Here is a 27598-nt window from a genome sequence, read left to right on the forward strand (position 1 = left end):
GAATATCGTATGCACCGCCGGCGTCCAGCTCCCCTTCCCCGCCACCCCAGGTATTGAGAAAACTAACTACATGAAACATTCGCCACACATTTTTGTTTTCTAAAAGCTTGTGGAGTAAAATAGTTAAGGTCCGAGTTAAGGTTCTTAGCATTTAGGGAGAGGAATACGTAGTCAGGAATCACAAACGATATGCCGATTAGGTGTTTTTCTCAGTACCGGTAGTGCACTAAGGTTTGTTGTGGGTTTTTTTACGGGAGGGGTACACACGTGCACCAGGGGTACTAAATATCAGGGAGATGTTGTTAACCTTCCGAGCTGAATTTAGCGGAACAAAGTTAAAATCTAAATTAATTCCATGAATTAGGCCACATGGTCAGAGAGAACTCGACGGTGCGATAAAGGGCTCGGAAATTGGGAAGAAGGAAGGGGGGGGGGCGGTGGGAAGGGTGAAGTGGTAAGTTGTGCAGCAGATTTTTGCTAGGCTACTGACATATACAGTTGTAGCATGATATATATTGTGTTACAAATTATACTTACAATGCAAATTTTAACATAACCTGGCTCACTTACACGGTCTTTTCAAGTTAATGTGTTGATTTTTTGGTCCATTAAACATTGCCTTCGCGTCCCCCTCCCGCCCCCTCCCTCCCTTCCCCTCCCTCCCGTCCCCCTTTTCGGGAGGCCACACTTGCACTTGCAATGCCTCTTGAATCGAAAACGGCGTCCAAGCCCTTTTCCCTCTTCTATCTTTCTCTCCTTTCATGTAATTCTTTGTTCTATGCTGTTATTTTGAGGGTACTGGGGTTGGGGTTGGGGAGGGTTCATTTTATCGGTGGTTGGAGGGATCGGCTTTGTTTACTTGTTGTGTCACAGTTTTCACTTTTAAAGACTACATACGGTTTGCACGTGAACCAGCTGCTCAGCGCCATCAATCGCCGATGTGCTATACATTCACAGAAGTTCCTTAATTATTATATTATCACCCAATCGCAGAAACTAATTAACGCGGTACAACGTACGTACGGCCTTTGCTCCACACTGAATACACACTGCAAGCACGAAATTATCATTCGTAAAAATTAATCCCGCCGTGATTCATTGCCACTTGAACAAAAGTTACCGCAGTCGACTGCACACATACAGCAAAGATGCTATCTGCAAATGAGATGCATATCGATTTGCAACGGTGTTCCACAATAAGCCAGAGCCCGTATGCCCATATACGGGTCTGGCACTAGCCACATGAAAAAAAGACCGGATTCACCAGTTCAGTCTATTCTATTGCTTGTCACATGCAACCGTCGTGGGTACGGACCCTTTTAGACGTGCATCGAGAAAGTCGCGGCTGACTGACCTCTTCCGCGTCGTTTGCTTGCCTCATCAGTTATCGTCGGGACTCGTTGGACAGGTCGTCCGTGGTAACTTACGGCAATATCATCTACGTTCAACAGCGGAATACCTCGGATTCGAAGTTAAAAAGGATGGCAGATTCAACGAGAACGATATTCATGTTAGGATTACAGCTATTGGCCCTGTTATTTGGAGTAGATGGTTTTATTGCTAGCAAGGTATGTCGATTTTTATTTCTTCATTAGCCTATTTAAATCGGAAACTGAAAAACAAACCAAAAATATTAACGATATTGAAAATTTGGAAATTGAAAAGGATAAATTAGGCCCAAAAATAAAAACAATATTTGTGAAAATATTTACCAACAAAATTAACATAGCCTACCTTTCAAATATACCGGCTTAACTGCATCACATTTGTATTTATGTCAACAATAAATATAGGTACAAAATCAATGTTATGCGTATACATATAATACATATATGCATATAACATATAAATATGCAAGTCTACAAAATTACTGGATTTCAGATAGTCTACTGTATTGTACAGTTGGGTTATTTTGTAATCCTTTCGTGGACACCGAAATTTATTCAACTATATAATTAATTGTGACTCATAGCATCGATCGATTCCTATCACTCGTTTACCCCCCCCCCCCCTCCCCTCCTTTGTTTTGTTCACAGAAGCAAAAAGTCATTCTCGTTCTTGTTGATGGGCTTCGCTGGGATAAATATGGTTTAGAATTATCGAGTCTTCAGCGATTTGAAGATCGAGGGGTTCGTGCTGACTGGCTCAATGGAGTATTCGTTACATACACTGTTCCTAACCTCTACTCCATAGCAACAGGTATGTGTACGCTTTTCACACTTTTATCCGAATTCTTACGCAGTTATGGGTTCGGAAATATATGCCTATAGACTTAAAAAACAGCTAAAACATTTAAACAAAAGTCAACGCGAAGAGTCATGCACAGAGGGAGGGGTGGCACCAAACATTGGTAAGTTCTCAATATATGACTGTCCTAGAAAACTACTAAAAGTCGCTATGAGAGAACAAAGAAATATTTAAATATTGGGGCAGCTTCCAGGGCTGTGGACTTTGACTACCCACCCCCCCCCCGCCACCCCTACCACCGGGATCTGAGATATCATGAACAAGCCCAAGTTGATAGTACAACTACCCATTCTGACCTGTAAATTTGTGTTTGAAATTCCCTAGCAGATCGAGAACAAAGAAATATCTGCAAAAAATGGTACAGCTATCGCGAGGGCTTCCCCTCGCCCCTGGACTCTCACCAGGGAGCTCTTTAATAAAGTTACAATTATAAAATAGATGACACCCATCAGCACAGTATCGTCAAAAAACAACAATAAATACTAATCGTAAACTTAGACTAAAAAAAATTGTTATAGCACTCCGCTAATGCACCGACTGATCGTATGCGCCCTATTGTACACTGTTCATACGTAAATGTTCATTATTGAACAACACAGCAAATTCGCCCACGGTACGCGCCGCGCCGAGCCGAGATATATTACGCTGACCCGAGATGTATTACGCTGACACATGGACAAAGACATGGACAAAGTAACGCATGCTGTTCACAAGGGCAGCACGTGCAATGATGTTGCATAACGTATATTGCCGGCGTTTGCAAGGACATGTGTATATTGGAGCCGGATAGCGTGTGTTTAGTGTGATGTATGTAGGCCTATGTACCTATTTTAGGTTGAAGAACTGGCTAATTAAAAAATTTACATTGTCTAAGCAGGGAGTTCAACTCCCTATTCTAAGGTCTCCAAGTTACCGCTGTTAAGTCAATTGACTGTGTGTGTCGTTGCATGAGTGTATCCTTTTATAATAAGAAGACAGACCGGAGAGAAAAAAATAGCAGGATGCTTTGATCACAGGGTTTAAACAGTCAAGGTCACCAGACAGTATTGTTTGATCACGAACACGGTGTCCTTGATGATATGAAGAAAGACCGATGCTTTGATCGCAATGTTTACACCGGGCAATGGCACCAGTCAAAAGGCTGATATACTAGCACTAGAAAGTGAAAATTAGTGTCTTCATATATTAGCAAACGCAACAATTTAATGCTTTCTAATAAAAAGAAGAACATGGACATCATTCTTTTCTCTCTGTTGTAACATTTTACAAACTCCTGTTGATAGTTCCGGTCATCCTACAAATTTGTAGATCTTAGAATTAACAGACCTAATGCACATAAATTCAAAATTAGTTGTTGACAGCAGTGGCGTTGCCAACCCCCCCCCCCCCCCAAAAAAAAGAGAGAATACAACAGAAATCTAGCTACGCTAGTTAGCACAATCTTGCACTTTATTAAACATACTCTATGATCTAAATAGGCCGCAGAATGAACAATTTGAAGTCCTAATTTTTTTCTGGGAAAACCTACAAACCCCCCCCCTGTATAGGGAGTCGGCTTCAACGACCCCAGGGTTATCCCCTCCTATATAAAATCATCCATCCGCTCAGCTTGCCTGACATATATAGTTCTCATGTGATATTCGATGTTGAAGTTGACTCAGATTGTCCAGTAATATACTATACTTCATAACATATCGTTTTCCCGAGCTATACTGATAATTAAACTTTGCAGTTTGTACGATGGTTCAAGTTGTTGTCACTATTTTCATTATTACTATTATTATTATTATTTTTAACCTTTAGATTGGGTACGGCATCTCTGCCTAAGGATGTTTACACAGCGAAAGTTGTTTATTTCATATTTCGGTGCACCCCCGTAAATGTAAATTAAAGCAAGAATAATGCCAAGTTTGTTAATGTGCATATATATGACATCACACCTGATTGCTTCAAGTTCACTATTGGTTATAAACAAACTTCAGTGTGGTTAGTGGGGAAACGATATGAAGTATATGCTAAAAGGATTGCAAACTTCAAAGGGTGCTTGGATTACTTTAATCCAAAAGTTCACCTGAACTTTCAGTTTAAAGACAAAACATTCCATTACCCGTAAACCTTTCGTATGAAGCATACAGTTTCCCGCACTCATGCAGTAGCCGCTCTAGCCCAAGTTCAAGTTGTCGTTGCTGGAAGGCATACCTCCCTTTATACCGGCCGGTGTCGCTTTACGGATTTTCCAGCTGCGTCCTGCCAGGGAACTGCTAACAACAAGCGTTACCAGCGGCACATGCCCAAAACACGCTAGATTTGCAAAAGTAAAACCCCAGAAAAGGCTAGATATAGATTTTCATGAACATATGTAATGTAGCCTATTACCCTTCCATCACAAGTTGCACTTATTCATATGATAGACAGTTTTATGATTATTTTAACAAATTTCAAGTCATAATGGGCTCAGAATCATAACAAAACAACTGTAGAATCAACATAATTACATAAAAAACAGACGAAATTTTACTGCGAGAAACGATTCTCGTCTCAATCCGAGGTGAGGCTGTGCATGTACGTACTAGTGTGTACATAAACACACACAATGGCCCACAGTACCGCTCCTTACATTTACTTCATGCAAACGTGGCCTCAGCCGTACGTACGTTGTGCATTATTCATAATGAATATATAGACCGCGATAACTTTGTGTAATCATGGGCGGCGATCCGTACTTCCGAGTGGGGGGGGGGGGGGATATGACCTTGTTGACTATCTAAGCGTAGCGCCACCATGTGTTGGCGCGAAGCGTACAAGAAAATTTTGGGATTTACAAACCCTCTAGATGGTCGGAAACAGCACTTCCCGAGGTTTCCAAGCGGCATATATAATACCCAACTTTAAAAAAAAAATTATATTTATTTATTTGTTTGCCACAAAAGTGCAAAGTGGAGGGAAGTCTTCCATAAAGCTTAAAAGCTTAACAATGTGGAAGACTCCCTGAAGAAAGAAAAGAAAAGAAATAGGGATATCATGTCCGAAATATCTCAAAATCAGGATCCAAAATACTTTTTTTTTAAATTTCTGGTGTTATTTGGGAAAATTGCCCCTGTCAATTTTGTTTCAGGCGCTACGTTAGAATGTTCGAGAGCTCTTTTATATTATTCGATGAAGAAAATGGTCTCATGCAGGCTATTATAGGCTTATATACATGCAATACACAATTACACATAGTTACATTCCTAGGGACCGATTGCTAGGGCATCCAGGTGAAACGTGTATTAAGCATTACCCTGGTAACTTGAGATTCTCAGCTGTTCGAGGGAACATGTACGTGTGTAGGCCTACTATAGGGCCTATATGAATACTATGAGGATGCATATATATGTACTATATCAATACCGTGGGCGCAATAATACATTTTGTTGTTATACGGCCAATGAAGCTATACAGTCAACTATTCTTGCTTTATAAAGACGCTCTATTTGAAAAGATCGCACTGCGTTTATGGTAGGCGAGAAATGAAGCTAAAAAAGAGCCGTACATTCACGATGATGTATAAATGTAGGCATGAAAATATTCTTATCCCTGGCATTTGGTGTTGGGGGGGGATATGGTGTATTACATCCCCTCCACCCATTTTCATGGGGGATATATCCCCCTCCCCCCCCCCAGGATCGCCGCCCATGTGTGTAATAGTAACATATAAATAGGTTCAAGTGTGTTGCCAAGCGGTAATTTTACCTTGAATGTTTCGGAGACGTGCAATTTTTTGGGGAACCATCAATTTCGGGCAAAAAACGCTAGAACACCAGAAAAGTTTAAAAACGGTAAATCTAGTGCAAAAACGCTAACGCCGGTAACACTGCTAACATCTACCGTATATATATACTGTCCTGCTCGGTGGCCTTAGGTTGCCAAACCCGCCTGTTACTAGGGGTTTCTTTAACGTAAAGTAAACCTATTTGATATCAGATTTTTACGTTGTTGTTTTTGTTTCTTTCTCCCCCTCGATCTCTCTTTGTTCTTCTGCAGGTCTTTATCCCGAGAGCCATGGCGTAATTCATAATATAGTCTTTAACTCAACCACCAAAACAAGGACTGTCCACTTCGAAGATGTTGTAAACATAACCGAATGGTTCGACACTGGTGCCGAGCCGGTCTGGGTTACTGCCAAAGAAGCGGGGAAGAAAGTAGGCGGCATCATGTACCCAGGTACAGGGGTTCCCATCAAAGGCGTTTTATCGGATCGAATCGTTCATTTGTCGCACTGGTCACTGACAAACTACCCAATGACCGATCGCGCTTTGGATGCGGTATCTTGGATAGCTGATGACGAATTCGATTTAGTATTGCTCTATATGAACTTACCAGATTACACCTTACACGAAAGCAAAATAGGCACTGAACGATCCAACCATGACATTATGCGTGCTAACACTGCACTAAATACCTTATTGGATGACGTAGATCGAAGAGGATTGTGGGATACCTTGAATGTAATCGTGGTTAGTGATCATGGACATGTTAACATAGACAAGGATAAATATGTCAGTTTGACGGATTACATTGACGAGGACGACATAGAATTCAGCGTCATGTATGGGTCAGCTTTATTTCAACTAATGCCACGTCCAGGCCGTCTCAATAAGGTAATATCATTGTTATATTTTCTGGTCTTTTAGGGAGACAAGGTGGGGGGGGGGGGGTCATAGAGGGTAATGGCGAGTGAGGGAGGGAGGGAGGGGCTTGATGAAGCAAACTATGGTACAACCATCTTTTTTTCATGATCAAGCTTCTTTCTTCTTTAAGAATATTAAATACGATGTAAGACTTCTTTTTTATCACGCAGTCATTCAGACTCGCCGCCAGGCCGAGTACAGGGGGTCTCGCTTGCAGACCACGATTGATTGATATGTTCACATTGCACCCAGTTGGGACAATGATTTCTATACTCTACTGTCATGTCCCTCTTTAGAGCACTCGTAGTGTCAGTACGAGCAGTATGAATAACATGTTTCTGTCAGATAAAGGTGTTAGCAGCTGTTTGTACTGTCAATATACCAGGGCTTTAAAGCATGATAAACCGGGGGGGGGGGAGCAGTTTAGAGAGGTATGAGCATTGGGAAATTGTCCCAACTGGCTGCACATTGAACCGGCTGGATTAATATTCATGTTTGTGTGTTCGATTGTGTTCGTATGTGCAGTATGTGTTCGTATGTGTAGTGTGTGTTCGTGTGTGTTAGTGTGTGTTCGTATGCGTTTGTTTTTCTATCTGACCGAGAGCTTGAACAAAAGAATTCCAGGTCCTCGGTTGTGATTTCTAAAGAATCACCACGTCCTCGGAAGAATTCTATTGTATGGGGTATTGTTAAGGTTAGGGTACGTGGATTTGAACAATGGAAAATACAATGGGGTCCTCGGTTGGAATGAAATACAAACATGTGTGTGTTCGTATGTGTACCATTTGTACAGTTCGTCGTATCAACTCAATCATGCTCTTGTACTCGTATGTTTGCAAGTTCGTTTTTTTTTTTATCAGTGGTCCTTCTGTTCATAATTTTCCAGGTTTATCGTCAACTCGTTAAGGCTAATCCTGTAATGCATGTCTACAAGAAGGAAGACTTCCCTGAACGGTTCCATTACGGGAATCATCCTCGTAATTTACCTATCATCGGCTTCCTTGACCCCGGTTGGCATGTACACATGGTATGTCTTTTCTCTCCTATACTTATACCATAAAGAACACTTCCAATATTTAGATTTACCTATACCATAATAATAGCGGCACATTCTTACTTCTGGGTCACCATCAAGTACCGCTTCCTTAAAATCTAGCTCACCTACTTGAGAGAACCTCTCAATATAATGCTATGAGAGGATACATATCAACTGCACTTTTGCTTGTTTTTCTTTCATTATTATAATTATTATTACTTTTGAGTCATTCCATATCAAATCACGAAATTTTGGAGTACGTAGTAGTTCGACCTCTTTTGAAAATTACCAAATTATTTGTTATGCTTGGAACATTATAAAATAAGCATTTTTTGAAAATGTCAGTTGCATTGCTTCAAAATGGGCCGAATTATCACATTTTGAAATTCTGCAATTTTTGAGGTCCGAATAGAATAGTACTCAGCAATTAAACAACCTTAGTATAGTGTCTATCCCATAGAATTGGAAACTATACAGTAAGGCAATAAAACATTGTCTTGTGGAGTTAGGTCAACTTAAATATGCCAAAATATTCAATTTTGGTTATTAACACTGGAAATGAGCTATGTTTACTTGTTTAGTGATTAATTGCTCCTAAACTGTCGCTTCAGGGTACTTGATTGTTTCGTAGGTTATTACCTCCAGTGTAAACAATAGAACATAATGATTACAATGCTTTCCTGTATAACGTTTGCACGTTGTGTAGCTCTAAAAGTTGCTATTTCATGCTGTGAGTCAGGACGGGATTTTGATACCAATTTGTGTGAGAGCTGTGAGGGTAGTTTGATTTATTATAAGTAGCCTACAAGGTTCTATACAACTTACCTAATTGCTGGGCTCTAGCTTTTATCTTTATTAATTTGAAGTTGCCTTGAGGTACAGAAGAGGTCGTCTTTGACATACAGCCAATAACTCAAAACGCGTAATGTTGAAATATTCCGATTATTTTTTTTTCTAGAAGAGATATAGTACCACCCTGTTTGTCCAAAAAAATATTCAGGAGGCTATTTTGAAGAAATGCACCAAATATTTAGAATTTGACTATTTCATGGTACTCTTTGAATCATGGAATTAGGGTGGTAAAGTTTGGTGAGGGTCCAGCAACAGCCATCAATGATTTGACACGGAATGACCCTTATTTATGCTTCTCCTATATATCAATTTCGTTGTCCTTTAGCAAGATATATCTATGCATAATTGTTAATGAATGTAGGAGTTAGGGTGGATGGGCGTGGGTGGATGGGTGGATGGGCGTGGGATAGGGTGTGGGATAGGGTGTGGGATAGGGTGTGGGATAGGGTGGATGGGCGTGGGATAGGGTGTGTGATAGGGTGGATGGGAGTGGTATTTCCCCCAACGCCATCGTCACCCGTGGGTAAAGCGTTCAGTGGCGCAATTTCCTACATTTAGACTTGGAAAAAGTAGACCATTCCCCGGGCCCATGATGCACTTCCATGCCCAACGTAAAAAAAAGGACCCCCCGGCACCCCGTACCCACCTTTGAGGGCACGACAAAGTTTCAATTTTTATATTGAACACCAATACTTAGTAGAGTTGTCTTTGAAACTGTCCTCGAGAATAATCATGTGATACAATCATGGGTTTGACTGTTGACGTCAGAAAACCTTGATATTAAAACAAAATATTCGGCTAAATTATATATAGCCATATTCTCAGCTAATTATATCCGCAGTAGCACTTTGTTATAAAAAAAAAACAGCTTTCTTATATTCTTTCTAATTTCTTCCATTTTGTTGTTGTCTTGCAGACGTTTAACCCTTTAACTGACACCGTTCTGAACGGATCCGACCATGGATTTGATAACTCCGCAATGGAGATGAAAGCATCCTTTTACGCTAAAGGGCCCGCCTTTAAAAGCAACTTCAGGGCAAGGCCACTCGAAAGCGTAAGTATACATATTGACATATCCTTCTTTATGTAGGTCTATGTTGAACAATAATTTGTTTTCCAGTTAGCCGAACTAGGATGCATAGCCATGTATACAGTAGTCGAGCTTCACGATACACACAAGGCTTGGGTGTGAGTGCAACTGTACAGCCTGCAAAGTACGGTACGAGATCTAAGAAATATATCAAATCTAATCGTGTATTTTGCAACTGTGTTGATACACATTAAGGAGGACAATGTAGCCGAAGTTCTTGCACACGCGCATAAACATTCGGTGCAGGTGCTGCAATAGGCAAGTACACAGTATAGGAGTGTTATGTGGTGACGAACCGCCTGCATTGAACGATAAATGAAGTGATTTCACTCGAGCAACCTGTGATTATTAAGAATCATTACCGTCAAATTTGTTTTGTAAATTATATTCTTAATTTCGAATCCCAACGGGTAAATGAGATGAGTTGAATCTTTACTGTATATATATATACAACAATGGGTGGGGATAGGGAGGATGGGGGGGGGGAGGGCGTGGCGAGTGAGACCGTGAAAAGGCTGTTTCTATACGATTCGCAGTCAGTTGATTATTCATTTTGCGTCCTTTAAATTGTTTCACCAAATGACCGTAGTAAATAATACACTTAAATAGGATGTACAAAATTGTGTCATATAATTCTTCAAGTTAATATATTATTTAATATATTTGTTTAAAGAAATGGTGAACGAACTATCTAGTAACACGGTAATACCTTACTACCGTACTATGCAATACAACCCTATGCCAATCATCTTGTCAGCTGTTTCGTTCTATGCATCATTTAATAATAATTGGTTTCCCTGACAACCGAGTATCACAGTTTGCAAATGTTTCTTCTTCATCTTTTTACTATAGGTCGACATATACCAGATGATGTGTGATATTCTAAAGCTCGAAGCTGTCCCCAACAATGGATCACGTCCCAGATATACCAAGATGATGACGGGTCCTTCAGACGATCTCCAGGATATACATACCACTTACAACATAGTCATCACAATGTCCCTATTGTTTACATTTGTATCCCTTCTAATGCACGGTTGGCCGACCCTTGGTAGTAGCTATTACGTGATGTCTTCAATAGACGCATGATTGTAAATCAGTTCCCCTCCTCAACACTGATTGCTGACCTGACAAATCTTCGGAGGTTTTAAGAGGACACGCCAAATTTTGTTGGCGATCTCTTGCAGGACATGAATATTCATGCCTGGAAGTAGTTGTTCTCAGAAAGGGATAATCTTGAAGATTTAACCTACTATGCAAATAAAATGTTGCAAATGGCGGGTGGTCGAAATATGATTGATATCCGCCGCACGTGATGAGGGGATATGATGTTGAAAGTGTCTCAAATTTTATGCTATAGTTGATCCGAGAAGAACAACAGTGGAGTGATTTAATTTGTACTCATAATTTTGGCATTGTCTTTCACTAGCCACTAGCCAACGTTTAAGTCAGTTTTAGTCAGTTTCATGATAGGGTCCTGAAACCAAAGAGTAATACCATGGTCGACAAGGTGTGTTTAGACCTATATGTATATAGCTTATAGCCTTTAGTATTTTATCGTTGATTCGAGTCACCTTTCTTTGTTATGTGGACCAAACTCCAATGTCTTAACAATAGACAATTGTTTGTGGATTCCTGATATGTTATCATATTCCACAGGTTATCGTTTCATTTATCCAAACGGTGAATCATCGTGTTTACGTTGCCATGCAAATTCATTGTATTGGTTAAATATGATATATTATGTTAATATTGATCGTAAATCCTGCATGTTTAATGCAGCGTATAGTATTTGCTGACTCGATGAACCTTTGAAACATATTCAATATCTTATAATCTGAAAGGTTGTTCTTAAGATCTTATGATCTATCAAATATTTTATTAAGGGCTTTTCACCTTGGTACATTATCAATGGTAGTGCTTCTGTGTGTATTCCCTATCGTTTATTTCCCTATATCCTTATGTATTCCCCTTATTTTTGATATAAGGTCACAAAAATCATTGCTCTCAATGGTTAATGTATGTATACCAAAAACAATTTATCATGTTAGGATGTGTGAGTCTACCCATCTTGATTATTTCATAGATAGTTAAATTCTATCAGTATATTGCGTCACAGAGAGCTAAATGTCAACAAACATTTCTAAAACTTATTATGAATGGTTTTCATGATGCAGAGATTTGCTGAGCTTCAATGTATCAGGCGTTTTTTTTAAATCGTAAGCATGAAGATTTCACCTTGTCTGAAAAGGCACATTCGGTCGTTTGTAGAAAGTCTGAGCAGGGATCAAGTTAAATTATACCCAATATTTTATAGAAGACCCCTGTCTCACTCTTTCTCCATCAGCAGTACTGTAGATTCTATTTTCTGAATCAATTAATAAGTTGATTTGCATGTTCCATCCAGTAAATTTGTTATAATTATATGTTGTGTGTGCATATGATGTTTTACATTATGTGAAAGTGTGTGTGTTAAATGGTGCTATGTTTTCTAATATATATGAAGTTACATACCCGCAAACGTGCAATGGATTCATTTTTATATGAAGAGATATTGAATTCTGCATTTTCTATTTCTTTTTCCATAAATGATAAGCATTAGATTTGCGCATTTGAAATGGAGTGAAAATCGATTCTCAAAAAGGGGGGGGGGGGGTGCGTTGATATTCTATAGTTCATGGATTATTTTTTTTTATTTTTTCCGTTTGGGATAGAGGTAGATCGATTTTTTTGTTTTCGTATTAAGTCTATTACGGTTATCAAGCATAGTTATTCTTGAATAAAACAAATTTCTACTTAGGGAAGGGCATCGTGCAGTTACCGTGTATTCCCGTGTATTGAAATCAGGGACGTAGCGAGAGGGGGGAGGGGGAGTAGAATTTTAAAGGGGGCACTTCTCACTAAGGGAACAGTATTACACTTATCGGAGTTTGCCCAAGATGCCTCCCACGTTGCAGGACATAAACAGTAATAAAAGCATTCCCAGGTTTATAGCTCCATGGTATTGCGTAGGAGAAGAACTTTCAGGGGGAAAGGTTGAGAAGGGTCGCTGAGCTTCCTTCAAACTGAAAAGATGGCTTTAATGATATTTCCTGCTTTTAGTTCAATATTATTTTTCGAGGTACTCAATGGAGGGGGGAGGGGGTGATCGCACCCATTGCTACTCCTGGCTACGTCCCTAGATTGAAATAGACTGTTTTTCTTGAGCAACATGTCCTTACGAGCGATTATTGAATCCATAATTTTAGTATTACAAAACAGTAAATGATATATTTATATATTAGGAGTAAGAAATTTTAAGATATACTTTTATGTATGGTAATGAAAAAGTACGTCCGAAAACTAATACATTCTTCAGAGTGCAAATATCAAAAGCATGTCTCTATGTCTTATTACTAAGCTTGCCAAGGGGAATAAAAAACCCTATCCGTTTATCGTCAGATAGGAAATTGTTTCTTTTGGGTTTCTGTATACTACTTTAACACCGCTGGGACACGGTCATCCTCGGGAGGTTGGTAAAGGTGTGGGGGAAATTGCCCCGACCCCTTGGAAAATCAAAGAATTATAAAAGGGCAAAAAATATCTCAAAATGCTATGGCTTCCCGAGGACTTCGCCTCCTGACATACTGGGGCTATCAAATACATTCCGATAAAATTGAATTCTCTAATTGTATTTTCGTGCTTAAGATAACAAGGTATCATGTTCATTACTGTCTGCATTTTGTGGCGACACGAACAAAACGTCACTTACAAGCAACAGAAAGTTAACTTTTTCAGATGGCCGCACGCGGTTGGCACTTACCATGACCATGGGTTGGCGCGAAGTCCAAGAAAATTTTGGCCGAAAATGCCTCCCAGATCGCTGGAAATGACACTTCCCAGGTGTTGTAAGTTGCATCTAAACATTTTCTATTTTCAAAGTACTAGCGATATCATAAAAAAAATATGCGCAAAGGGGGAGGGGGCGTCGCCCTTCGCCGCCCCCCCCCCTGGCTGGTACACCGTCTTTAAAATGTGATGGTTCGCTGGATAAACTGAATTGTACTTAAGACAAATATTGGGGAATTCGTACATAGTCTTTAATATACGTGCAGGTTGATTGAATAGTATTAATTGTAAGTTTGTAAGAGTCGATATAATGTCTTCAAATATATGATAGGGGGTTAAATAAATCAAATTAAATCAGGCTGATTGTTTATTAATGAAAGACAGAGTGTCGATTTGAAAGACCGATTTTGTGGATTTTGCAGGCCTAGGTAGAGTAAAGCGAAGCAATATACCTATACATTGCATGTGTTGAAGATGGTTTAACAGTGTCAGCATATTGCAAACCAAACGAAGGTTGGGAGAGGGTGTGTGGGAAGGGGTTCTGTGAAACTATTGATATGCTCGCACAATATGCTACCTTTTTATTATGCAATGACTTGCCTCGTAATTTTCTCCATACCATACAAACAAAATAAACTCTTATTCCTTGCCTCATTTTTTCTGTGAATTTCTTGTTCCCAACCCAATGCTAATCACTCACTCAACCATGTAGCACCGAACCATCCTAACAATCCGTTACCTTATATTTCTAACCTACATACTAACGTAACCCCAACGTTACCCCATACTAACGTTACCCCAACCCACAATAATGTGTTTTTTTCGCCATACAAAAAATGCTTTACCGCCATGGGGGGTAACATGTCGGGATGGCACTTTCTCTATGGTGGAAAGCGCACATTTTCTATCGCGGAAAGTACCGATGGCGGACTGACACGGCCCCCGATTAAGAGTAATTCCTCTTTCTGACATGCTTCAAATAGATAACGGAAGCTCAGAACTAATGGGAAGTGCTGCACCCCTGTACTCCTGGCCTGACCAATAACCGGGTACACAATCGGAAATACTTCTTACGCTTCTGAGCATGCAGTCATTATAAGACAAAAACAAAACATTAATGAGTATTGCAGGTATATTGAAATAAGAAACATCGTAAAAAAGTGTTATCCTGAAGCACCGGCTATTCCTCACCGAGTAGTCTTTACAGTATATGTGTGGTGAGCAGGGGATAGGAAGCTTCCAAAAGGTGTGGGTGGGGTTGGGGGGGGGCGCACAACATCAGAGGGGCACTTTCTCATTCCACAACCACCACTCCGATACACACCGGCCATAAATATATATGATGTGATAGTATGCTATCAATACTACTTATTGAGATTGTTTATTGTTAACCGTGCTACAAAAAGATATGGGATGCCATTTTAGAAATACCATGTACGGACTAAAAATAAATAATTAAAAATGAAATATTAAAATTAACAAAGGCTTAAGATATCCAAAAGACAGTTCTTCATCGAAAGGGCACATTTTATTTGCCAGTAGGGCACATTTGCTATTTTGCAAAAATATGGGGGGCGCGTGTCCAAGTGGCCCCCCCCCCCCACCGGCTCCTATAACATGAAGAAAGTCTGATCTTTGGAACTTTCAGATGTGCCTGATTAGAGGACCTCAAGTCACGGGATGATATGGGTTCAGTGAGTTCTTCAGGTAATCCGGGGCCATTCCACTATTCAAACACTTGTAGGTGAGAAGCAGCAGCTTAATTCAATGCGGGAAGATATTTGCAGCCAATATAGGCCTTCAAGTACTGGTGTTATATGACTTAACTTAGGAGTTTTTGTCACTATTTGTGCGGCGGTGTTATGAATCTGTTGCAGTCTATGTATTTGTGCATTTGTAATTCCATAGAGCAAATAATTACCGTAGTCAAGTCGAGATGTTATCAGGAGTGCACCGTTATATTATATATATATATATATATATATATATATATATATATATATATATATATATATATATTATATTATATTAAATATTATGGAGGGTGGGGCATGGTGCGAAAGTAGGGGAGGTTGACAATAACAACAGCTATAAATGTTCATACATATATCGCGTATAGTGTCTACAGGTTGGTCATGTTATTTTTCGTTAAGGACTGCATTTACTTTATTTATGAACTTTGATTAGTCGAGATTATAATTCTTCTAATTAGATAATTTATTTACTAATCAAGATTAAAGAGCAAAGTACCACTATAATTCTTAAAGGAGCAGTCAAGCTTTCTTTAAAGCCTCGCACTTTTCGCTTATATAGTTGGCATAGACAGGTAAAGTTTCCCATCATTACTTGTCTGGGCCGTAACCAGCGTTGACTCGTTGGTCCTTTACCAAAGTAAAAAGGGCAATTGAGTCAACCCAAGTGCTTTTTGCTAAGCGAAAAGTCACCGCCAGTGTCCATATCTACATATTTGACCTTTAACTTAAAATTGTGATAACGATCATTGTCATAACTAACTTTAGAATATACACATCGTGTAACGTACGTACAGAAAAACAACACAGCACTACCATTAGTCTTCATCCGATATTGCCGACGGTGTTAGTTGATATTTCACACTTTATGACGTTATGATGCAAAAAATGGCGTTTCTCACATTAATTGCCATTTTAGTAACTTCTTCTTTTAATCTTAATGCGGCTCAGGTGGATATGAATCTCGTTGAAGTGATCACGGGGTCAGGACCAATAACCGGCTACAGTTATGATTACACCGTTGACAGCGGTAGTGTTCAGTTGAACAAGACAGTGGATACCTTCCTCGGTATTCCTTACGCAGAACCGCCCATTGACGATTTACGGTTCCGTAAACCGGTTCCAAAGTCGCCATGGACCGACACGTTGAATGCTACAATGGACCGCCCAATGTGTTGGCAAGCACCCGTTGAATTACCGGGGTTACCGCCACAAGACGAAGACTGTCTTTACTTGAATATTTGGAGTCCAGATGTGCAGGTTTGCTCTTCATTTCGTTTAGTATATATAGTATTCGTCTACTGAAGATACACCTCTCGTTTGGTTATATTACTAAGATTTCGCGTCAAGTTACGCTATTAAATATTTGCACATCATTGGGTAACCCTGCAGTCTAACTCAACACTATACTGGTTAGGACCATTGGGGCTGTTACATATAAGTTATTATACAAAACATAGTGTCCCCAAAAAATTGGACCTAATCAAGTTATTTTTTTTTCACTTATAAACTTTCAAGTTTACCTCTTTTCTAATCTTTTCTTGGTATGATCTTGGTGGACTTAAGTAACAGGTTTTGTTTCTCCTAAAGGTCGGTCCTCCAGACACTCCATGACAAAAATATAAAATAATAACCACGTATTGATCTAGCCTATACCATACATTGATCTAGCCTATACCGAAAGGGTGTTCATTTTAGTTGTAAACTTATTATCATAGTTCACCCTTGACACCCATACACAGAATATGACTGTTGATAGGCACTGTAAGGTTTAAGCATAGGGACTATTTATACTCCTCTATCCTTTTTATGACATTGACATGCAATGACCAATTGCCCTGCTAAATTTGTAATCAAATTTATAAGAAATATGATGACCCACCCCCCCCCCCACCCCCACCTATTTTCTGATGTTTTTACAGTTAAAAGAATACTGATTAGTATTCTTGTTTATATTGAAAACATTTAATATAATAATTAAAAAAGGCCAATATTAACAGTCAATATTGATATTGAAAAGTTCAAATAGCTCGTGGAATTAGCAATAAATTTGCTTTGCATGAATAAACCTAAATGGCCAACACCGATGTATATATAATAGTGTCAAAACAGACACTAATATCTCCAGAATTCAGTTGGGAGTTACTATGTAAACGTCTATAACGTTAGGTCGGCAAAATCTTTAAAATTACCACACATAATTATGTGCGTGGTCTAACGAGCCTTATATACGACTCGGTGCGAAATGGTATTGTCAATAACTTTATTAGGCTATAGTTAACCGTGATTTGCTACCCTTTGACAGCTCGAGGGATTGCCTGTGATGGTATGGATACATGGTGGCGCATTCGTATTTGGCTCAGGATCAGGTCCCTACTATGAAGGATTACCACTGGCTGCTTTCCATGACGTGGTTGTCGTCACATTAAACTACAGACTGAGCGTCTTCGGATTTCTCTTTGCAAGTAAGTTTCAATATTCGTCGAACCGATAGGTTCCAATTCTAATATGTTTTTGTTAGAATTAACATCGTATTAACCACGTCACAGGTCTGACAGAAACGAACTTGACTTGGGGTCGAGAAAAGAAGCAGATAGTTGAGGAAATACTTGTAGGGATTGAACAGATCTACTTATATGTGGCAATTCTTATTAAAAAAAAGGAAAAAAAATATATATAAAATATATAATATATATATATAAATATATATATATATATATATATATATATATATATATATATATATATATATATATATATATATATATATATTTATTTATTTATTTATTTATTTATTTATTTATTTATTTATTTATTTATTTATTTATTTATTTATTTATTTATTTATTTATTTATTTATTTATTTATTTATTTATTTATTTATTTATTTATTTATTTATTTATTTATTTATTTATTTATTTATTTATTTATTTATTTATTTATTTATTTATTTATTTATTTATTTATTTATTTATTTATTTATTTATTTATTTATTTATTTATTTATTTATTTATTTATTTATTTATTTATTTATTTATTTATTTATTTATTTATTTATTTATTTATTTATTTATTTATTTATTTATTTATTTATTTATTTATTTATTTATTTATTTATTTATACAATCCACTCGGCCATATGGCAAGCCGTTTTAACATTTACCTCGCAATTCGACTTAAGTCGAATACATTTCACTTAAGTGGAATTCAATTTCACTTAAGCAGAATACTATTTAACTTAAGTGGAATTCTATTTCACTTAAGTGGAATACCATTCCACTTAAGCTTAATTGTATCTTACTTAAGCTGAATTCATCAACTTGTCACTGCATTTTACTTAAGCTAAATTCTATTTCACTTAAGTGGAATTGCATTCCACTTAAGTGGAATTGTATTCCACTTAAGTGGAAATGCATTTCACTTAAGTGGAATACAATTCCACTTAAGTGGAATGTCCTGTCTATTTCATTTAAGTGGAATACAATTCCACTTAAGTGGAAATGCATTCCACTTAAGTGAAATGGTATTGGATAGTCTATTTCACTTAAGTGGAATGTGATTGGCTAGTCTATTCCACTTAAGTGGAATGTGATTGGCTAGTACATTTACCGCCAAACTTTGCCCATGCCTTTGCGCGCCATTATAAACAACTTGCCGCAATACGTTGTACGTACGTACGTGGTGTCGATATGTGCACAATGAATATCGGCTGTCCATCGGGATCCAGCTAGCACTTAACATCCGTGCAAGGTGTGTACGTACGTACCTGACCCAGGGGCGTAGCGAAGGGTTTTTTGTTGGGGGGGTGTGGAGAATTTGATTTGCCGACGGATTTGGAAGTGGTGACTGAAATGGGGGAGGGGTCTAAGGGGAGGGGGTGTCCCCCTCCCCTTTGGAAAATTTTTAGTTTTGAAACGTCCTTAGATGCAATCTGGTGTATATTTTAAGTCAGATTTGATTTGCCGACGGATCTGGAAGTGGTGACTGAAATGGGGGAGGGGTCTAAGGGGAGGGGGTGTCCCCCTCCCCTTTGGAAATTTTTTAGTTTTGAAACGTCCTTAGATGCAATCTGGTGCATATTTTAAGTCAAATTTGGCACGGAAGAAGCTCCCGTTCTCCTTTTCTCTATTCAGCTTTCCTTCTTTCTTCCCCTTCCGCTCTCTTCACCTTTGCTCCTTTTGCCGACAGACCCAAAATTTGCCGACAGCGACCAAATTATTGGGGGGTGTGACACCCCCACACCCCCCGCTCGCTACGCCCCTGACCTGACCTGGTACCTGACGAATACCATTACCAAAATAAAGCCATGGCAAATGCAAGTGGTTGGAGCTACAGCCGAAAACGCATTGACAAGGGCAAGAAAACGTTTTACTTTTTGTGGATTTTGGGGTTTGGATGGAATCTTTTATTTCGTCAAAAGTTTCACTATCTAAAAAGTTACGAATTCTGCCTATGTTACTTAAATAAGATGTAAGTCGCCTCTGTTGTGCATCATACTAATTGTTCCCCTGTGCAAGTGAGGAAAACAACACTTCGAATTGTGTCTCTAACAACAATAATTATTTGATCGCATTCCAGCAATGTTAGATGTGAATGATTAGCCGTAGCCATGATGTACACGTGCAACGAGGATCGACTAAATCATCATATGTGATGAGCAATTGAATGCGTTACGACGAACATTACACTAAATTGTATTTATATGTAAGCCACATATCAACATTTCCACTTAAGTGGAATTGTATTTTACTTAAGCAGAATAGAATTCCACTTAAGTGAAATTGACGCCCAAAAGATGTTATTCCACTTAAGTGAAATTGTATTCTACTTAAGTGGAATACAATTCCACTTAAGTGGAAATGCATTCCACTTAAGTGGAATTGTATTCTACTTAAGTGGAATACAATTCCACTTAAGTGGAAATGCATTCCACTTAAGTGGAATTGTATTTCACTTAAGTGGAAATGCATTCCACTTAAGTGGAATTGTATTCCACTTAAGTGAAATAGATGGGCTATTTAGCTTAAGTGGAATACAATTCCACTTAAGTGGAAATGTATTCCACTTAAGTGAAATACAATTCCACTTAAGTGGAATGCATTTCCACTTAAGTGAAATAGAAATGTCCATTTCTACTTAAGTGAAATTGAATTCCACTTAAGTGAAATTGAATTCCACTTAAGTGGAATACATTTCACTTAAGTAGAATGTATTCCACTTAAGTGAAATGTATTCGACTTAAGTCTAATTGCGAGGTAAATGTTAAAACGGCTTGCCATACGGCCACAGCACCGGTTTCATCAAATCATCCTCTTGCAATCCAAGTGTTAAATTGTCTTCACTTGAGCGATTCAGTGAGGACCAGCCTTACTAGCGTTAAACGTGATCGATGGGGAAGGTGAGGGGAGGGGCTCAAACAAGTGTTCTCCCCAGTGCCTGCGGTTTCGTCGAGAAACAGTCGGTGTAGCCTTGTTGTACTGATGTGAAGTGGTTGTCGAGCAGTCGACTCCGTGTCCACTTTGGAGGAACTTGCAGAGCTTCGTCTATGACGATCAACCTTCCGAGGACATACACCCCTCTTTACCCCCACCTGCACAGGAAAAAGCCCAAAAGCAGGTTCAACTTTCCCCTTGTCCACCTCTGATCTCGAGGAGATTGGCTTGAACACCATAGCCCTTATTATTACATGACCTGTTGCTGCATTTCTTTCGTCAACAGATGAAGCTTCTCCCGGAAATTATGGCATATTCGACCAAAACATGGCAATGAGATGGGTAAAGGACAACATTGAAGGTAACGTGTAATAACCTATGTTACTTTGGCTTAAAGGTACTAATGTATATCATAACTCCAAATTGAACGATTGACAACGATTATATGTGGTTTTAATCGAGAGCAGAATTAAGTTGGACGATGTCACCTGAATAAGGAGGACGGTGTCTGCTTAATAATCAAGGGTAAGGTTCAAAATGAACCAATTTGTAGTTTGTTTTCCATCACTATGACAGTTAATCTCTTTAATACTGTACACCGACCTACATTTTTAGAAGGTTCTTCATTTTCAGACAGAAACGTTGTTCATTCGACCCATATCATGCAACTGTCTTTTTCACTCCATCCCCAGCATTTGGAGGTGACCCGAATCAAATCACGATATTTGGTCAGAGTGCAGGTGGAGCCAGCGTTGGTATTCATCTCCTAGCAGAACAAAGTCAAGACCTATATAATCGCGCTATTTTAATGGTGAATAAATTAATATTGTCTTACACCTCTTCATCAAACTAACATTGTAGTCAGATAGGAACCATATTATTCTGCTACAGTATATTTTGTTGACAATGTTCACAAGTAAAATACGAAATCGTCAGGAAGATTCGTTGTCGTCCATCACCTGCTGATTAGGGTAAGCTATCAATTAGTAAGAGAACGTAACTTCGCCCATGATACAAGTAGGTATAACAAAATGGAGAGAGAAGATGATCACAACATGCTTGGCCTACATATTTTCTCTAATTGAAATCTCCTTATTTTGAATTATAGAGTGGCTCTATGATACACCCGTGGGGTGTTGAGTTGGACAAAGCGAAGGCACTCAGTGATACAGACCGATTACGTCAAAATGTCCTTCAGTGCAGAAATGTAATGGTGGACCAGGATTTCGTGGAATGCCTTAGAAAGAGATCAGCACCAACTTTAATCCTTGCAGCTTTGACGGTGAGTATAAGAGCCATTTTAAGTGTCGAACGGTTTTAAGTATCTTTTTGAATTATTGATTACTTTAATTAAGTATAAGGTATATGAATATTTTAAATAGGCCACGGGAAGAGCTTTCATTACATATCATTACCATTAATTGAATAATTTGTCGGTATACACTGAAATTTATGCCATGCATTCTTCAGCCTGGCACAGCTCATCATCCCATCAAGACCATGTCCATATATATTGCCCCTTTGTCTAACTCGATTCCTTCGAATCTGGAGCGACAGATAAGCTTTCTCGGTTTCATTGACACCTAATAAAGCAAGCAAGTCTTTTCCCTACGATTTTGCCAGGGAGCATTACCCTTCCGTATCTTTATGAATGATATCCCTTCATCTTATTTCCCATGCCATTCCTCCTTCCCCCGCCCCCACCCCACCAATCTGGGTCATATTATCCTTTTGTCGTTTAATGATTTTTCAACTATTTTTACATTGTTGCCATTCCTATATAGTTGTGGAATATTATTCAAAAACCATTTCCAATTTCTCTAATTCTTATGTTTAAGTATAAAAAACTCTTTTCCTTTCGCAGACTCTCGCTCAGGTGATTTCTATTAACATTCCCTTCGTGCCTCTCGTTGATGGCGACATTATAAAGGAAAACCCCTTTAAACTTTTGGATCAAGGCAAATTCAAGCAATGTGATATTATGACCGGCGCAACTAAGGATGACGGCTCCCTTGTCGCCCTGCTACCTTTCTTGCTGCAGATAGCAAGCGACGACCCATACGCCAACTTCACAGAGTTCCAAAGTTTCCTTGGAGAGTCCACCTACGTATATGATACTCCGCAAGTCAACAAGGCAATTGAACAGGAGTATGTTGATTGGTCTATGGTAGATGAACCATCCACCAATTACTTCGAGACCTATGTCAAATTGGCTACAGACGAGGCATTCTACTGTCCATGTGATGAGGTTTCCCGCCAATTCACAAAGCGCGGGAATGCCGTCTATAAGTATCTTTTCAATCATTTGCCTTCGAGAAGCATTTACTCAGTTATTCCAACGTCGGATCCGACCGCTTGGAAATGGAGAGGCATTGCCCATGCTGAAGACATACCGTTTGTCTTTGGTTGTCCCTTCCGACCCAACTGGCCACACGATTACACAGAGGAAGAGGAACTGTTATCCCTCGATATGATGAGATACTACGCCAACTTTGCCAAGACAGGGTAAGAAAAGTGTGAAATCAAATATCAAACATGTTCCAAAAAGTCGTATTTCATATTTACATATTCGTATTGCATGAAATCAAATTCAAGTCTGAGGGTCATCGTTGTCTGTTCGAAAGAGCCTTGCAAGCGATGACCCTTGAGTGTCGAATGCTAGACAAATGGTTATTTTTGTTGTTTTCTTCACGCGAATTACATTTGATAACCTTTGACAATGGATTGGCAGTCCGTCTTCTGCCATTGCCTGTTATTGTAAGGCTAACAAATACAGTAATAAAACATACATATGTACACAGTTCAGTGTAGCATTCTCTGGTATGTTATTTCGAGAGTGAATACTCCTAATTTTCAAATTTTACGGTAAAATTAATCCAAAACGCAAGCCAATGTTGTATAAAATTACATATTTCGTTATTACCTTCAAAGTCAACACAACTAAAGAGGAGTTAACCTTATACGTTTTGAGGCGAATACTGTGATTAAGAGTGGTTTGAATTTTTAACTAGGATTCATTCACAACATAAGGAGTTGAGCACGTTATGAAAACTGGCAGACCGTTTACAATCAAGATGTTACCAAACATAGGTACTCTCTACTTAAGAGTAGCGTCATCTGCATTCTATAAAATGTATTTGATACAATATAGACGTCCTGTGTTGTACATTAGTTTAAACCTTGCATGAACACCACTACCATAATGTTGTGTTTTCGGTTGATTGGGTTGATTAATTATACATCTCAGGGTAATTAACAATAATCAGAAAAACGATTAAGGTCTGATTCGACTCCGATTTATTGATTTTTTTTCTCTGCCTTTAGAATATTTTTCTGTCAACACACTCCCAGAACATGACTCCTGTCTGAACCAGCGAAGTTCCAGAAGCTTCGTTCTGGTTGTCTTGACCAAATCACATGACATACATATTAATGAATAATTATAAATCAATAACCAACCACAATACTGAAGATTATCTTTGATGATTTTACCAAGAGGCATTGGAAATCCTCTACACAACAATAACGATCGTAAAGCGTATGATGTTGTTCTTATACTCATCAGCAATCCTAATCAAGGTACTTCTGGTACACAGGCCACTTGGGAGAAGTTTGATCTTCCAGAGCTGAAATTAATGAACTTGAAACCAAACCTTGAAATGATGGAGGGTTACCATGCAGATCACTGTCATTTTTGGAATGACTACGTGTTGAAGTTAGTAACATTCACAGGTATGTACAGACTACTTGGCGGTTTCATTAATTGAATAAGAAAAGACAAGTGTTTGGTACAATGGTATATTGTCCCCAATAATGGAAATACCTATTTTTGACCATGTTGGCGTTCAATTGCATCACAATACTCCCAGCAATTGTAACTATGGTGATTTTTTGAAATTTTGCTGTAAACTGTGACTGAAAACTCGAATTACAAGACAACCCCCCCCTCCTACCCACACACACACGTTCTCTTCTCCCCCTTGTCCCCTCCCCCATCTCTCTGTACTGTACTTGAATTTTACCACTCTTTCTCGTAACTTGAATTTCAATGATACAACTTTGAACTCAGTTTTGCTATTTTTCTTTAAATTTTAGCCGACTTGGAACAAGTCCAAGATGAATGGAACATGGAATTTGATAGGTGGCGGATGGATGACGTCACTCAGTGGAGAACCGAATTCGACGACCACCAGAAAGAAACCGATGAATTTTGTCAGAAAGTGTGAAAACACTAGTGAAATATTCTACTGTAAAACAGGGGGCGTGAAATAAACTTTGCTTTTAAGATATTTTCATTTTGCATATGTTCAGTTGAAATTAAGTATTCTCCTTGATTTATGTTATACTTTAGGATTATGATGAATTCGACATTCTAGCTGATTGATTGAAATCAAAAACTCGAGACACAGGAAAGTCATGTCTATTTCGTGCATGCAGGCCGGTCGTAGCCAGGAAGTTGGAGTTGGGGTTTGAGGGGCACTTACAACCGAAGGAGGGGCACCAACAATTTGTAACTTGTGAAGCTTGTTTACATAATGATGGTGGCTCAGATTGAGGGGCGTGGGGACAGAAGTCTGCACGAGGGCCGGGTGCCTCACATGCCCCTGTCTTGCTACGGGCCTGACAGTATACCTTGTGGATAGGCATAAATAGCAACAACTTGATTACGTCCCGAAATGAAATTATTAGGTGATTGCTGTTCACAGCTATATAGTTCAGTGAGGATGCCAAATAATGGGAAGACGACGCAATTTACATCATCATTTAAATATTCAATCTAAGCAAATTATGAAGAAAAGTGTTCTGAAGCGAAGCAAATAAATTAAACATGATTCTTTCGATACATCTTTGATTACTGCTTGTATTATGGCGCAACAATAAGACACATTTGGGCCTCGTGAGGTTAACAAAATAGCTGCGAATATAGTCTCACTTTGATGGTAATTTGCTATCAACTTATATTAGTAATATTAATGTCCACATTTCAGTGTCTCGGAAGCATTGTTATTGGAACGGAAGGTAAAACCTACGACAAGTGCTTTAAGATCGAGGTGCTACGAGTGTCCTAGAACCCTGACATTGAAAGGGTTCTGGTGCGACCCTTTGAAGGTTCCCCAAAGGGTTCGGGAAAAATATGAAACCGTCATTATTTGAGTCAAAAGTGCACATGACTAGATTGTTGTTACTATACTTTAGCAGTAGTGACTAAGAGTTTCAAGAGCCCTGTTAAAAAGTTAGAGCTGGGGCCTTCACCCTTGCACTTCATCTAAATTGCACTTGAAACAATATTTATAGCAAGAGATATATTTAAATGGTTGTGGTGGGATGGGGGTGGGGTTAGAAATATGATTCACACAAAACCTAAGAGACTCCTTAATATTGGGGGCCCTGGTTCAATAAAGCGCCTGAACCACCGTTCGGTACACCTCTCTGTATGAGCATATATGCCTGTTGTATTATAACACTTTATAGTGAGCGATGTTATAGACATATACATTATATATTTGTATGGCGAGTCATGTGTGAGGCTCACTGCAAATGGCGTCGAGAGCGAGGCCGCGCCCTGGGGAAGACTATATATATATGCTAGTGAAATGCCTTTCTGAACTCAGTTTCAGTTTCCTTGAGTATATTATGATCACGAGTAAACATTCGTGAGTTAATATCATGTCCCGGTGACCCCGCCCGACTCCCTCTTACCATGTCTGCTTACTGTTAGACTGGACATATCCCTTAATAACTAACGCTTGGAGGGGATTTCGCGTTGGCTGGGGTGGGGGAACACAATTAAAGTGTGTATTTATTATGCTAGTATATATCCCACCGTTTCTCCAAAGCATACATTGAAAGTCAGATGAAAAGCAGCATTCCTTCATAGGACCCTCTCGATCAAGGGTAATCAAAAAGGGCCCATTTCAACACTAATGACCTAATGAAGACAACCATTGGTGACAGCTTCTTAATTTAAATAACCGAATAAAATGTTTATATCGTATTTAAATTAATGACACCCGATATCTTTCCAGTGTAAGCTTTGTTCTGTACGCTTGGAAATTCAAACACCATTTGGCTATTGCCAATTTAAGGTGTGTGTGGGAGGGGCAAGGGGAGGGGCTTACGGTCGATAAAAGCCATACTCAAAATCCACTTGCGGTAAATGACTGAGGAAATGTCATATGAAGTCGGACCAAGAATGTATGCCTTAAACGTCACAACCTTTCACGTGTAAAGATGTTTATTTTGTAACATCAATATCATCAAGGACTTTGGTTAGGTTTGAGATTTCAATTTAGAATTCCGATGATAATTTACCAATCAGTTAAAGAACAAAAGTATAGAACTTAAAGGAATATATAGCGTATGCATATTTCATTTCTAAATTAACTCTTTGTTCGTATTCAGTCCATAATTATTGGTAGATGCGTGTCATAGCCTCGACAAGTGCGATGCGTATCAAATTTGTAAGTAGGTTTGAGAAATGTGAACGGGGACGAAAGGGGTGGGAGTAAGGGTGGTTGTTAGAATCCTTTTGAAATAATGACAAGATCTCTCTTCCTGCAAAAAATGTATTAATAAACAGGCTTGTTTCGGACATTAGATGGGCGATCCTTAGCTGTAACAGAAAATTTATCTGACCCAATCATTTCAATTGTTTATCTGACCATTTATGAACTTGTTGGAGAGGATTCA

The 27598-nt window shown here is 38.8% G+C and overlaps 4 protein-coding genes across 4 annotated transcripts in view; 3 read left to right on the top strand and 1 right to left on the bottom strand.

The window, feature by feature from the left end:
- The window catches only part of LOC139966276 (cholinesterase-like), a 52971-nt gene that overhangs the window by 21301 nt on the left and 4072 nt on the right, over positions 1–27598 (bottom strand). The window lies entirely within an intron of this gene.
- LOC139966277 (ectonucleotide pyrophosphatase/phosphodiesterase family member 7-like) lies at positions 1101–13269 on the top strand. Its single transcript, XM_071969132.1, has 6 exons — positions 1101–1568; positions 2037–2199; positions 6271–6887; positions 7804–7944; positions 9722–9859; positions 10748–13269. The coding sequence occupies exons 1-6, from the start codon at positions 1482–1484 to the stop codon at positions 10982–10984; spliced, it is 1383 nt and encodes a 460-aa protein (XP_071825233.1). The 5' UTR covers positions 1101–1481; the 3' UTR covers positions 10985–13269.
- LOC139966273 (uncharacterized) overlaps positions 1516–27598 on the top strand; it is a 262794-nt gene continuing 236711 nt past the window's right edge. The window contains exon 1 of the mRNA XM_071969129.1: positions 1516–1525. The gene's annotated coding sequence lies outside the window, so the exon portion shown is untranslated. The remainder of the gene's footprint in view (positions 1526–27598) is intronic.
- LOC139966263 (cholinesterase-like) lies at positions 16250–25745 on the top strand. Its single transcript, XM_071969115.1, has 8 exons — positions 16250–16734; positions 17780–17939; positions 21195–21269; positions 21601–21719; positions 22017–22190; positions 22773–23413; positions 24474–24640; positions 25004–25745. Exons 1-8 carry the CDS (start codon positions 16351–16353, stop codon positions 25132–25134), a joined length of 1851 nt encoding a protein of 616 aa, XP_071825216.1. The 5' UTR covers positions 16250–16350; the 3' UTR covers positions 25135–25745.

The sequence above is a fragment of the Apostichopus japonicus genome, chromosome 4 (genome assembly GCF_037975245.1).
Source record: "Apostichopus japonicus isolate 1M-3 chromosome 4, ASM3797524v1, whole genome shotgun sequence".
NCBI classification, from domain to species: Eukaryota; Metazoa; Echinodermata; class Holothuroidea; order Aspidochirotida; family Stichopodidae; genus Apostichopus; species Apostichopus japonicus.